This window comes from Echeneis naucrates, chromosome 16 (assembly GCF_900963305.1).
Source record: "Echeneis naucrates chromosome 16, fEcheNa1.1, whole genome shotgun sequence".
Taxonomy (NCBI): domain Eukaryota; kingdom Metazoa; phylum Chordata; class Actinopteri; order Carangiformes; family Echeneidae; genus Echeneis; species Echeneis naucrates.
In genome coordinates, this window is record NC_042526.1 from 18,659,777 (window position 1) to 18,673,994 (window position 14,218).

Consider the following 14,218-nt stretch of genomic DNA (forward strand, 5'->3'; position numbering starts at 1 on the left):
CACAGCTCACACCAGGTGCTATGAATATGAAAATCTGGCTTCTTATGCCAGTCAGAATCCTTAGCAGGAACAAATTCCATTTATAAATGCAATAAAGTCTTAATTTTCGCCTTTCGATTGGAGGAAATGAAGAAAAATGTCATAAAATGGTCATAAAAGTAAGTTTGGAACTCCTTTGTTAGCAATAAATATAGAACTACTTATCCTGAAAAGTTGCTTTAAACTAACCTTAAAGCTTTCCTCTGTAAATTGCATGTGACCTGTCTTACACACCTCATCCAACGTATTTATGCTGCAGTGAAGCAGATTAACAGGGACCAGGATGGTTTTTACATTACTGCTGGTTCCACTCAGAGAGACCATATGTTTCCACCTTAGGCGAGTGCTCTGCTGCTGCACTCAGCACTTTTCAAAAGTGTGCAGAGTGAGGACTATCACAGTGAACGCAGGCCACAAACACAGAAATAGAGTCTGCAGACACTTCTGAGCGTAGAGCACAGACTAAAGAGACTGAAGAAGTGTTTCCCTTCTGATGTTTCCAATGTTCACTGTGTGGAAAAAGCTCTAGACAGATTTTTGATGATGAGAGACAGACTGAGCATTAAAGGAGGCGTTAATTAAACTGGGGAAGGTCCTCTCTGTTGACAAAACAGTGAAACGCCATTTATGCTGCCACATCGCCCTTTCTGAAGTCTCACAAAAATCACAGTAACACGGAGAGACACACTTTCTGTCATTATTTCAAAGATGTCTTGAATTGAAATCCCCAGAGCCTGTTGTCTGGAATGGTCTCCCTCTAGAGATTTTGTGACAGACTGAGAAAGATGCACATTAATCCTGTTATGATACCTGCTCCCTGCTTTGGGACATCGAGTTTAAAAACAGTGAGGAGAGTCGCTCAAGGGCTGTACTGTTTCACCACAACACAGAGCGCTTTCATATTCAAGGGCTGCTTGGATGCCCAGTACATTGCAGCTTGTGACTGACTGAGAGAGAGAGGGAGAGAGGGATGCAAGCAAGAGGGGGGAGGTGGGGGTGGTTGCATCGTCATCGCTGCAGGTGACGAGATGCGGGCAAAGGATGGCAGGGGACTGATGTCATCTCCGCTCGGCACTTAGAGGGGTGGCAGACAACTATTAGCAGTGTGTGCTCAGCATCCTGCGTCCACACGCACACACAAACACACACTTACATACACATATACACATACACATACATACATACATACATACACATACACATACATACACATACATACATACACATACATACACAGAAATGCATTCATGCCTCACACACATTCAGACACAACTATCAAGAGACTTTGAGCTGACATTGTGGCAGGCTGGTGTCAGCAGCCGATGGGTCAGACAAATTAGCACAAGCCGACAGCTGGGGTTCAGTAAAGCTTTCAGGCTAACCTTGATGGGCCTTTCACAGATCGACGGGTGCTCTCAGGAGCACGGCAAGGCCACAGCTGATGGCGGTGACCCAGTGACTCTCCATGTACGGTGAAGCCGCAAGCGTCAATCACACCGGCACAAAAGGCAGATTGGGGGAAAAAGGAGGAGCAAGACAGGAGGAGCCTACTTGTGGGTGAAAATATTTGACAGTGATGAAGGTGTGCGTTAGTCTCCCTCCTCTCTCCTTTATTGTCTATAGGATCTGGGGGAGGACAGATACCCCAGTGGGCGTCAGCATTAAGGAGGAACAGCTTGAGTGCCGCTTATTGTCATTCATCACTGCCCTATGTAGCCTACACAATACCCTTTTTTCTGTTCCTCCATCCTCCCCTCCCTCATCTTTGAAGCTTACCTCAATCTACTCAAATCTCACTCTTTCTTTGAACCAATTTCCATCTCATCTGATTTTGATCTCATCCACTCTCATTTCTCTCTCTCTATCTCTCTCCAGCCACATCCCCATCTTCCCTCCTGCCTGCCTGCCTGCCTGCCTGCCTGTGTTGCTATGGCTTCCACGGCTGACTGCTCAGTATCTATCACTCTGGGATGTCTCGCAAACAAGACTGCCCTCCATCCGTCTGCCTGGATGAAAACAGCCATTAACACTTCCAACACTCTGACGCCAGCTCACGCTCTGGTCCAAGCAGCCGAGGGAGGGGAGATAAAGAAAGTGAGGGAGTGAGACAGACAGAGGTGGGCTGCAGGCCTTCATTAGAGCGTGGCCTTGATCATGGAAGCCCGAGCACACCCACACACGCGCAGCATGTGGGCACAGCGACTACAGGTTCAGACAGGAGAGTGTGCAAACGCACAGGCAGAGAGCTGCAGAGGTATTAAAAAATGGTCCTCTGCACCTATAGAGCGTCTGAACTGCACCTATACAGGATGGCACAGTTAAGTCACACCCACACACATCAGAGCAATCAGCCACGCTGGCTGACAGGGTACTAATTTAAGACCTAGACTTAGCCTGGGTGAAACAGAAGCAGAACTGGGTTATGGGTAGAACCTGATTAAAAATACATCACAGGCGTCTTCGCTGCTGAGACAGTAAGCAGGAAGATGACAGGCTGAGAGTTTTGGGTCCAATAAGGAACACACCACCACTGACTGACCTACATCTGCTTAACCGAGCGGCACTGCAAAACATACCTACAGGCAGGAAGGCGACAAAGGGGGCTATGTCAAAAACATACTGTATACCTCTCCCCAGTCACCTGCTTTGTCCTGAGTCCATGGTCTCCTTCTCACATCTTTATGCATCAGTGCATATGAACCCAAAGTGCTCTACAAGAGGTGCAGCACAACAAGAAAGAAGCACACACATTTCTAAACAACGGCCACTAAAACAAGTACTGCTGAGAACCTTTCATTGTAATGTAACATTTACACTTACCATGTGCTTCACCTGAGTATTTATATTCCAAATCCATTTTCTTGGAGTGTTTGACTTTAAACCCAAAAGCATTTATCTGACAGCTGGAGTTGCTAATTACAGAAACATAATCACCCTAAAAGAGATGATGTAATGAGGATGAAGATATAAATAATATTGAGAATATACAGATGAAACAGCAAGATAAATCTGATTTACATGTTAATGCATCGATACAGCCGTTCTGCAAACATTATAATTTAATAATTAATTTTAATGTTAATGCCTTAAACACATTTTGCTGTTAATGGTGTACTATTATATATTGATTTTACTCAGCAGTGTATGAAATAATAACAGTATGTAAAAATAAAAGACCCTCATTCAAACTTTAACATTAACCAGTTCAACCGAACTTTTAAGCGATTTTAACCAAATTATGAATTGACTTTAATGTGACTTTAGTCAAATGTTAACTAACCCAGTGGGTGAGAGCATCAGTTGGTTTAACGCACACAACGTGACGACCTTGTCCTAACCGCAGTGGCACAGATTCAAATCCAATCCATGGTGCTTTGCTGTATGTCTTCCCCCCTCTCTCTCCCTGACTTCCTGTGTCGCTCTCTCTTTCTTTCTCTGTGGCCATCGGCATGCAGCACAAAACAGCTTAAAAATATTATTTAAAAGCTAAAAAAAGAAAACAAACTGTCACCGATAAACATAAACCTGCAAGCATGTGGAGTGTGGGAGGAAGCCAAAGTACCAGGAGGGAACCAACACAGGGAGGACATATAAACTCCATTAAAAAAAGTCCAGGCTGGGGGTTTGACCTGTTATTGCTTTTGAGGCAACAAACCACTGCACCACCGTGCCCCTCTTAACAACGGCAACACAACACCAAATATAAAGGCAACTTTGAATTTGGTACAACTTAAACCATGGCTGCCTGTACTGTAGACCATGCATTGTTATATTATGAGCATTAAAGTGTAAGCCACCATTAAATGTACTGCAGGAGGTCAAGTTAAAGCTACTCATTATTGCATCATATACTTTTGAGGAAATTTACTTACAGCACATTCATGAATCCTCTTTTCTTACCTTGTCTAAACTTGTGGAGTTAAATGTTGTGGAGTTAAGAGGGCCATATTCCAAAAGGCAATATTGACATGCAGGCATGATAAATCAAGAAAGAAATTTTGAAAATCTGAAGAGCAAACAGCTCTGGGCTATGTATCAATACACTTGGCTGGCACTTTGTGAATGTGGACAGGTGTTTGCATTATAATGTCTGCCAGTTCATTAGAGGCAGACTAAATAACAGAAACCCATAATGCATCACAGTTAACCTGTCTACAAAACAACCAAACACCTGAATGAACATCTTCTTCTTCAAAAAAACTGAATAAGGTGGATTTATTCACAAATTATCTGATTGTTCATTGCTTAAAATCTTGGTGTGTGTTGGCCTATGTGACTGTTTCTTTTAAAAGGAAGTGTTTTTTTCCCTTTTCTTAAATTTGAGTCATGTTTGGCCACAATTTACACGCTGCCCAAAAACGTTGTCTTGCAGTTTGAGATTGCCAGTGAGTGCCGTTGATCCCTATGTGTACCTACAACTGTGTTATTTTAAAGCTAAAGAATCCTCACGCTAAAATGATTTTAAATAGTAAAATCAATAATGAAACTGGTCCAAAAAAAGTTGACACTTAAAGCTGTGCCTGCTATTATTCCCCAGGGCCCTCATCTCCCTATTTCAACCTTCTCCTGTCTTTTTCTCTGGTTTTCAGGGTTAGATCTGTTTTTATGTGTTCTCTCCCCACCGCTTTCATCAAGCTCTTTGACCTTTATTATCGCTCTGTCCACAGTACAATAAAGAGCCTTACTGTGCCCAAAAATTCCTTCTCGCACTCAGAAATTTAACAGCCTCCTGACAGCAAAGCTTTCAATTACTTTTCTTTTTTATTCTCCACACTGAATAGGATTGAAATTTCTTTTATGGAGTATTTTCATATTGGGTGCATTACAGGAAATTAGTCAAATGAGGACAGTCTGACCACCTTTCTTTGTTTCTCACCCCCAAGTACTCCCCACTCATCCGATGTGTGAAGCCAACAGTGACAACCATCAAAGTTTGGCCAGCAGAGACAGACTCTGTAGTTCAGGACAAGTTCCATCATACAGACTAGAGTTTGTTTGCTTCTCAGACTTCTCCCACATTCATGGACTCCTGCACTTCTTCTGTGCTGGACTACAGAAACACCAGCATTGACAGTGTTGTAAAACAGACACAGGTCACCTTGTACCCAAATCAGAAGGTGCAGAACAAGGAGGTGCGGCTTCTGCTGCAGGCTTGAAACACCGCCTCCAGATCAGGCAACACACAGGCCTACAGCACATCCAGGGCAAACCTGAAGAGGGCATCAGCTGAGCCAAGCACTGCTACAAGCTGAAGGTAGAGGAACACTTCTCCAACTCCGACCCTTGAAGCATGTGGCAGGGCATTCAGGCCATCAGTGACTACAAACCCTGCAACTCCACCCCTATAACCTCAGATGTCTCTTGAATGAATGCCCACAACCAGACCCCTTGTGGAAGACCAGCCCCTCTCACTCACCACTACAGACATCCATGCTGCACTGAGTCGGATCAATGCACAAAAGGCTGTTGGCCCTGACGGCATCCCGAGGCACGTGCTAACACTAGTAACACCTACGCGAGAATGTTTGTTGATTTCAGCTCAGCATTTAACACTGTCTTTAACATTCCCTCAAAGTTAATCACTAAACTTGGAGATCTGGACATTAACTCCTCACTCTGTCACTGGATTACGGACTTTCTGACTAACAGACCCCAGCATGTTAGGTCAGGACACACCATCACACTTGAAATGGGCATACCACAGGGCTGTATGCTGAGCCCATTCCTCTACTAACTTTTCACCCATGACTACAGGCCTGTAGATGGATCCAACGCCATCATCAAGTTCACAGACGACACAACGGTGATCGGTCTCATCAGCAAAAACGATGAGACAGCCTACAGGGAAGAGGTGCAGCATCTGACCACTTTGTACACTAATAATAACCTGCTCCTCAACACCAGGAAAATGAAGGAGCTCATTGTAGACTTCAGGAGAGGAATAGGTAGCACGTATGATCCCATTCTCATTGATGAGATGGCTGTGGAACATGTCTCCAGCTTCAAGTTCCTGGGGACCCACATCTCAGAGGACCACTCCTGGTCTTCCAACACCTCCAGTCTGGTCAAGAAAGCTCATCAGCACCTCTGAGGACACTGAGGAACCACCACCTGTCTTTGGCCATACCGGTGAACTTTTATCGCTGTGCGATTGAGAGCATCTTGACTAGCTGTATCACAGTCTGGTATGGGAACTGCTCTGTCATAGACTGCAATGCGTTACAGCGAGTGGTCAAAACCGCCCAGCATGTCATTAGGACGTCACTTCTAGCCACTGAGGACCAGGTCCAGGGGAAACGCTGTCTTCGTCGAGCTCGCAGCATTCTCAAAGACTCCTCTTACCCTGCCCTTCAGCCCTCTGGTAGACGCTTCAGGAGCCTCCAGAACAGGACCAGCAGACTGAGTAACAGCTTTTTCCCCACAGCTGTCTCCCTATTGAGCTCTGCCCCCTGCTTACCTGCCCCTACACATCACCACACACTCAGCATAATCTGCATGTATAATTTGCACATTAATATGGTATAGTATGTTCATTATAAATCATTATGTACATCTTATATCCCCTGTATAGCTGTATAGTAGGTATATTTATATTTATAATCATAATTAATTACATAATCATAATTTATATTCTTGCTGCTTTTGCACTTCTGGTTAGATGCATTTCGTCGCCTTGTGTCTGTACATGTGTAATAACAATAAAGTTGAATCTAATCTAATCTAATGTCACAATTCCTCTCTTAGGGCTTGCAAATGAATCTGACTATAAACACCACAGTTAGAGGATGGAAAAGAAAACTAAAAACGATTTTTCATGAATGTCTTTAGTCTTAAATAATATCACAAGAACTCAGAGGAGACACGTAATAGCAAAACACAGGTGAATAGAGTAAAAGGAAATTCACCACCATGAAACCTCCTCAGTTAATTATTTTTATAATTTACTGTTCTGATGGGCACACATTCCAATAAAAGAGCGTGAACATTTGATGAAGTCATGGTCCAAATTAAGTTTCATGTTGGTGACATATGACAGTTTTTAGAGAGGGGATTTTTATCAATGCTGTGAGTGAAAAGCCATAAAGAAATCCTTTTTCAAAGCCATTCAGAAAGTTTTTATACAATCTAATTTGAATGCCCCTTGAAAAACCTGCTCGTGTTAAAAAGATGTTAAAATAAATTTGATAAGCTCAGTGTATGGATGCACACTGGGGGTGGGTGGGTGTGGAGGGGGGGTATGAGGAAAAACGGCCTTCATAAATGAACAAAGTATGAATAAATGTGCAGATAAAAATTATCATGGTCAAATACACAAACTACAGTAAAATATGAACTGAGCTTTCAAATCACTGTTCAAAGGTGAATAATAATTTGAGATTGCTGTTTCACTTTGTTTCTTTCTCTCACTGACACACCCACACTGAAGCAGCAAAGTTACACACTGGTATCCTCACAGTTAGCTTGCTTGTGCATATTATATGAAGTAGCAAATTCATAGCAAATCAGTCTATAAATCAGTGAATCAGAGCACCCACCATCCTGACATGGTGAAGTCACGATACAGCATCCTCTTCCCGACCTCTTTGCTCTGCACTCTCCTCGGGAATTCCAGATGTGTAAACTCGTTCCCTAATAAGTGAGGCTGCATGTAGGCCTTAGATATGAAAAACAACAACAAAATAAAAAAAAAACAAAACAAAACAGAAAAAGAATAAGATTGACAGGCCCAGGGGAAAGGAAAAACAATTCCATAGTCTATTTAGCTGGCAGAGGGAGAAGGCAGTGTAAGAGAGACTGTGCTAAGCATAGCCAGCATCTCTACAGGAGGGGAGGTCAGTGCTGCTAATATCTGACAGCTGTGCTCTTAAAAAAAAGAAAAAAAAAGAAGAAGAAAAAAAAAAAAGCTGAAATGGGCTTTTTTTTTTTTTTTTTTTTTTTTTTTTTTTTTTTACCAGGAACTGCAGCCGCTGTCTCTCTGACTCTGGTGTGAACTCTGCTGACATGGGGATGACGTCCTTAGCCCGGATAATGATGGCTCTGAAGGTGAGGAGCAGACAAAACACATCTCAGTTTCTTTAAGGTGGGACACTCCAGGCTGCTGAAGGGAAGGAAGAGGTGAGCGACAGAGAAATTGAAAACACCTGAACATTTCTTATTGTTCATTGGGACGGTCATGTTGCACTGCATCACCCATGGATTTGTGAACTGCTGTTTTTGTAGTCTCACGTGACCATATAGGTGGAGCTAAAAGGAGTAAGATCTGCTCCATGCTTTCTCCAGCAGACTGCCAAAATGACACACCTCTACTGTAAGTCATCCATTTTCCTTGAAATTAAACCATTATTTAAACTTGAAACTAGAGACTGAGGCCATGAACTCATTGGAAAATATTTACCGATGTAATACATAAAGTGAGAAGTGGGGTCTTTTTCCCCATAGACTTCAATCTAATCTGACTTCTTTTTAAAATCAAATGAGGAACATTAGATAGTCTGCAGGTTTAATGCTCTTCAGCATTGGGTTCACTTTCAGGCCCCAATGTTTATGTTCACTTCCACTGACAGTCTATGGAGGCAATCAAGTTTTTTTTTTTTTTTTTAGTAGCGGTGTGTGTAGCTCACCTGCTGTCCCCGGCGTTCCCGATGTAGAGCTTCCCAAGTAAATAGACGACCACCAGGGCAGTGCAGCCGCCTGAAATGTTGTAGACTGCCTTCTCCTTTTCGATCTGTACATCCTGAACACAAACACATGTGCACAACAATGCTTTGGTGAGAGTGCACAATACGCACACACATCCTCTGGAAATAATCATGCGTCTAATCATCACAGCCTTCAAGAAGTTTTTCCTATCACGCTGTGGCATTAAAGCAAGAGTGAAGTATTTCCCCGATACTTCATAACGTGCCACAATGTGTGATTATTAACTATAGCAACTTAATGGATTAATTCATTAAGACTGCCATATGTCAAGAAGCAATAAAAACAAAATGGAAACCAAAAAGGACATAAGAGAAAGATTGGAGGGAATGCTGGTTCTTACACCAGTTAATTAGCCCAGATTAATTTGGTGCTAACTAAACCAAAAGAATTATTTAGAAGAAAAAAAACCAAAACAAAAAACACACTATTAGTACATTAATTAGATGAATAATTAACCTGCCAGTGAATTAATCAAAATGCTAACACAAATTTGAACCAAACTGCTCACACTTGGATTAACCCTTTTTTGTTCTCTCACTCTCTCTCTGTGTGTCTCAGGCTGTGTCTGGTCTGGTGAACGGCTCCTGTTATGGATGAACTGAGAACTGGGAGAACAGATGACACCCCGGGTGCCTCCTTAAAGTCCTTCCTTCGCTATCAACACGCTGACTGGGATGAAAAATGCTGGCAAAGACATCTGCAGTGGATTCATCCCAGGATGGATGTTCAGCCCAGCTAAAGTGTACCACCCTCTGCTCCACTACAGAAGACCATCTGATTACAACTTTGCAAATGTGTGTTTGTGTCTGTTTACAGTAAGTGTAGGGATGTATTTATGTCTGATCTGGGGAGAAACAGTGAACTGTAATGTGTGCGTGCATTGTGTCCATAAATACGTGTGTGTTTGTATCTGGGTGAAAGATGGATGTACATCTATGAAGCTGATTGCAAGTGCATATACACTGCTCTGCATGTGTTTATGTGTGTGGGCTTGTACACTCTAGTGTAACATTTCTTTTAAGAGACAGAAAGTCTTTGTGTAGATGCATCCTTGCATCCTTCGTCACTGGTAGACCGACACACACCAACACACACATTCCGGTGTTGCTGCTGTCTGCTTGAAAAAGCAAGACATTTCTCAGGAGTGAGAGGGCAGAAGGTATGTAGAGGACAGCATACGTGTGTGTGTTTGTGTTGAGTGGGAAGGAGGTGAACAAATGTGTCCTTCACACTGGATGAATTATGAATCCATAGCAAGCCATACATATTTATCCTCACTGTATCCAATACCTCTTGCTGCAGGCGAAGTCTTTAATAATGAAAATGCCTGCATAAACACCTACACCTTTCTTCTCTCCACTTTCACTAGGAAGTATCAAACAACGGAGACGTCTAATGTTCAAACATACAAGTCTCACACGTTTTCTGCAAACCCTCAAATAAAAGTCCTTACCTTTTACTTTAAATGTGTAAGAAATACTGATAGGTTGGTGTAATCAATTGGGAACTGCCCAATTTCCAAAAAAAAAAGAAAAGAAAAAAAAGAAAGAAAGAACTACTTTGGCAACAAAGAAGCAGACGTTTAAGTCCATTGTAATCCACCTGTATATACCCAGAGAAAAATTCAGGGACACATTAAAATACAGCAGAGATGTACACATAAACTTTCAAATAGCTCACACCTACACGTCATCGACTACACTGAATGCAGGGAGGGTTTTATTTGAATGAAGCCTCAAGGGAATGCAAACAAAAAGAACGTTTTATGCTAGAAATTTCCTTGAGTACACTATGTGTGAGTTCACAAAGATGCGCGTTCACACATGCAGTATACATTTTTGTATATGTATGATTTTGCTACAAAGGTCGTGCACTCTCTATGCTGTCTGCAATGTTACTTGAATTTTGAGTTTGTGAATTGAATGAGAGCCTAAAGTAACAAAAAGATAGGTTTGGGTAATTTTGGCCGTACTAACTGAGTTTGTAATAGGTGGAAAAACTCAGATGAAGGCCAGTGGGGCAAGTAATTAACCAAATGAATCATTTTAAATATTATTAATAGCACTGGCCCATAAGTTGTTCAAGCATAAGAGGAACATTTGGGCCAGGTTGGTCAAAAATTTGCCATTTTAAAGATAACCAGGTGCCGGCATACAGTAGCCTCCCTTTTCTCTCCTGACTGTTATTATTCACATATTATATATACTCCAGATTAAACTCATCATGCTGTGATAGACTGGCAATTTGATCAGCCACCACTGCAGCCAAATAGATAGAGAGTAAATGCAGAAAAGGATCAGCTTGGTTGAAAAACTGACTACAATTGTAGACTAAATAATCCTACGTGGTTTTGGCAGATCCAGATTATGGTCCAAATTAATTGTAGATGTCAACACCATCAATGTTTCAGATTTTTTGTTCTACCCTTGAGGCATTATTTCCTCTGAAATGCTGACAAATGCCTGAGATCTAGATATGTTTAAGAAAACAAACAAGACAAATTCCTGGATCTGCCACTTAACAGAAGTAGCAGCTGTCGGTGATGTCATCCATTAGTCCTATTTTGAAGAATCAAGTATATAATTTGGCTGTTCCTAGCTCGATGCTTTGAAAGCTAAGAAACTATATATAGAGGAAATGGCAGAACTGAGGACCAGCGAGGGTTGGCTCTTGTGCTCTGTACTCTATCCTGTCGGGCAGGCTGCAATTTGTGGTACAGCCTTTCAATCACAAAGTAGCCATGCCCAACTGGAACATAATTTAAAAATTATTATGTTGTAGTGAAGAACTGAAAGTATAATGAGACAATAAACTCATTAGGAAAATGTTAAACGAGCCAATGAATCAAGTAAGAAGTTGAGAAAGTTTCCCATAGATTTCAATACAATGTGACTTCTTTTTGCACTGGAGTCTGCCATTAGATAGACTGCAGGTCGTTCAGCATTGACTTCATGTTCCAGGCCCAGCACTTAAGTCGAATTAACCATATCAGTGTGTAAATGGAATGTTTTGAGGTTTTTTTTTTTCTCCGTCCATCAAATTTGGTGCAAAATATTTCATCCCCTTTTGCATTCTCTAACAAAAAGAAAGCAACACACAGACAGCACTGAAAACATTAACTCCTTTGATAATGACTATACTCTAATAAAAAAGCAAGTGACAAACACTTCTTGAGTTTAAAACGAGCACAAAATAAATTAAATATGATTAAAAAAAAATATTCAAAAAAAAAAAAATCAATAATTGCTTTCCATTCCAAGTTCAATTAAAAGGCTGAGCTTCATATTATCTTTGTGCAATGTTGTTAAATATGAGCCTTGATGCTAAATTAGCACCAAGACTCTTCATTGCAAGACTGTTGGTCTAAATTCCTTCACCTCTACAGCTCACTGGTTTATATTGTGGCAGTTTATTTAACCCAATTAAAAACTGCAACGCAAAGAGCACACATTGTAGTTTTCAGCAGGGTTGTATGAGACCTCTTTCTTATCCAGAAGCAGTGAATTCCTACAGTCCCATCTCTTTCCTGTAGTGAGCTCACTGTTTGTACAGATCACATATACAATATTTCATAGTTTTTCACGCTAGATGGGGACACACACATCTCTTGCATAGAGATTACATAAATATATCATAACAAAATCAAATCATGCACATTTTTTATCCTTATGCCGCAACAACTTGCGATAATGTGACCACAAGGTCTGTGGTTTTCTGATAACCATAATGCTAACATCCGCATGTGGTAATGTAGATAACAAAAGGCCTATTTAAACCACAGCTATGGCTTTGGAGTTCTTAATCAGCTGATTCTTTTGTTATAGACCGACCCAGTGTGTATAAAAAAAAAAAAGAAAAGAAAATAAATTACTTTATGATATGAGAAAGATTAAAAAACATCTTAGTCTCAATATATTTTTGTGTGTGCCCTCTGATCCCAATTCTGAAATTTTCAATGCCAACAGTTTATAGTAGAAACAAGATTTGATTAAAATGACAACAAACTTGGGTGTTGGTTGAGTAGCCGCACAAACTGGTTACTTTCATAGGAATGCAGTGAGTCGTGTCAAAGGAGACCTTGATAACAGAGAGCTTCTGCAACAGGCAGACATCGAGTGCAACAAACCCACCAAAGAATCCTTGACATTTCACATTCCACTAAAGAATGAGCTTCATTTAAAAAATGAAAAATAAAGGAAGAAAAGACGAGGAGCTTTTAGTGGAGAATTTCTGCAAAAATTGGCCTTTAGGTAGGCGCATAGCAAAAGGGGAAGTGACAAGTTTTTTTGTGCAGAAATATGTCATTATTTGAAGCAGAGTGGATCTAATTTTACTGTAACAATTATTCAAATTAAAATAGATGATGGCTGTGGAGGAAAAAAATTGGTTCTGTCATTAGAGCTCATAGGTGAGAAAAAAGCTGTAATCACTTGCAAAAATAAATTAGTAAATCACTTAACAATCAACTGAATCTATAACTGAATATATATGAAACTACTGTTCTCTGAAGAATAACTAAAGACCAGTTTAAGACAATTATGTAGCTCTAAGATTTCGGTACAGTTACCCTTTCGGAGAGAGACGAGAGACGAGGTAAAAAGTGCAGATTCACAGCCAGATAAAGAGTTGGGAAGGTACATGTGAGGAGAGAGGGGAGGCAGAAGGAAGCATTGATGTTTGCTGACTGCTGGGAGTCATGGGCAGATATGTTTCTGACAAGGAAAAGGTGAATAGAGAGGAAAAAAAAAACAGCAGAAGAGAATAAAAAAAAAAACAAAACATGATTGCACTGTAAAGTCAGAGAACATACTGTGGACGTGGACAAAAATGTGGACCTTTTTAATACTGAGGATCTGAAACAGGATTTCCGCTGATTACTGCCACAGTGGTTGAACTAACTGCACCATGAATGTCAATACTATCCAAAAGTAGCTCTGTTATTATCATAAGTAATGAAAGACACAGTAATAATGACTGTGGAACAAATCACCTCACGGTGGCAGACAGCTTCAGTAAACATGGATTATTGCACAGTGGCACCTAGTGTTCAAAAAATAGAAGCACAGAGATTAACAATATTTTCTAATGGGATTGATCTGTGATCGCTCCATCTAGACCCCCTGAGTGATTGTCCCCACTTTGTGTCTTTGTGTCTTGTCTTTGTGTCATGTGAACATGGGCCAAGCTCTAACAGACAAAAACTCAGTCTCATCTAACCCAGGTGAGTTTACAGCAGCAAGAAAACATACATACTAAATAAGTTTTAGGGTTAAACCTCCCGTTTTATTCAATGGATGCTTTAGTGTTTGCCATCTCATCTTCTCTTTTCACTTTGTTTTTAGGTGAAACTATTCAAAAATAAGATGGACAAACTGTAGATCAAATCACTGACGTTCTTAGGTCACCGATCTTTGAACCTTTGAACTTGTGCCCTTAAAAGCCTGTCAGGCAGGCCTGCCATGTTTTGATTGGCACTAGT

The 14,218-nt window shown here is 41.0% G+C and overlaps 1 protein-coding gene across 1 annotated transcript in view; it reads right to left on the reverse strand.

Annotated features, from left to right (window-relative positions):
* Positions 1 to 14,218, reverse strand: part of ppm1h (protein phosphatase, Mg2+/Mn2+ dependent, 1H) — a 34,513-nt gene that overhangs the window by 7,559 nt on the left and 12,736 nt on the right. The window contains exons 4-6 of the mRNA XM_029522885.1: positions 8,661 to 8,773; positions 7,992 to 8,076; positions 7,575 to 7,693 (exon numbers count right to left, since the gene is read on the reverse strand). Of these exons, the coding sequence (XP_029378745.1) occupies positions 7,575 to 7,693; positions 7,992 to 8,076; positions 8,661 to 8,773 (317 nt within the window). The remainder of the gene's footprint in view (positions 1 to 7,574; positions 7,694 to 7,991; positions 8,077 to 8,660; positions 8,774 to 14,218) is intronic.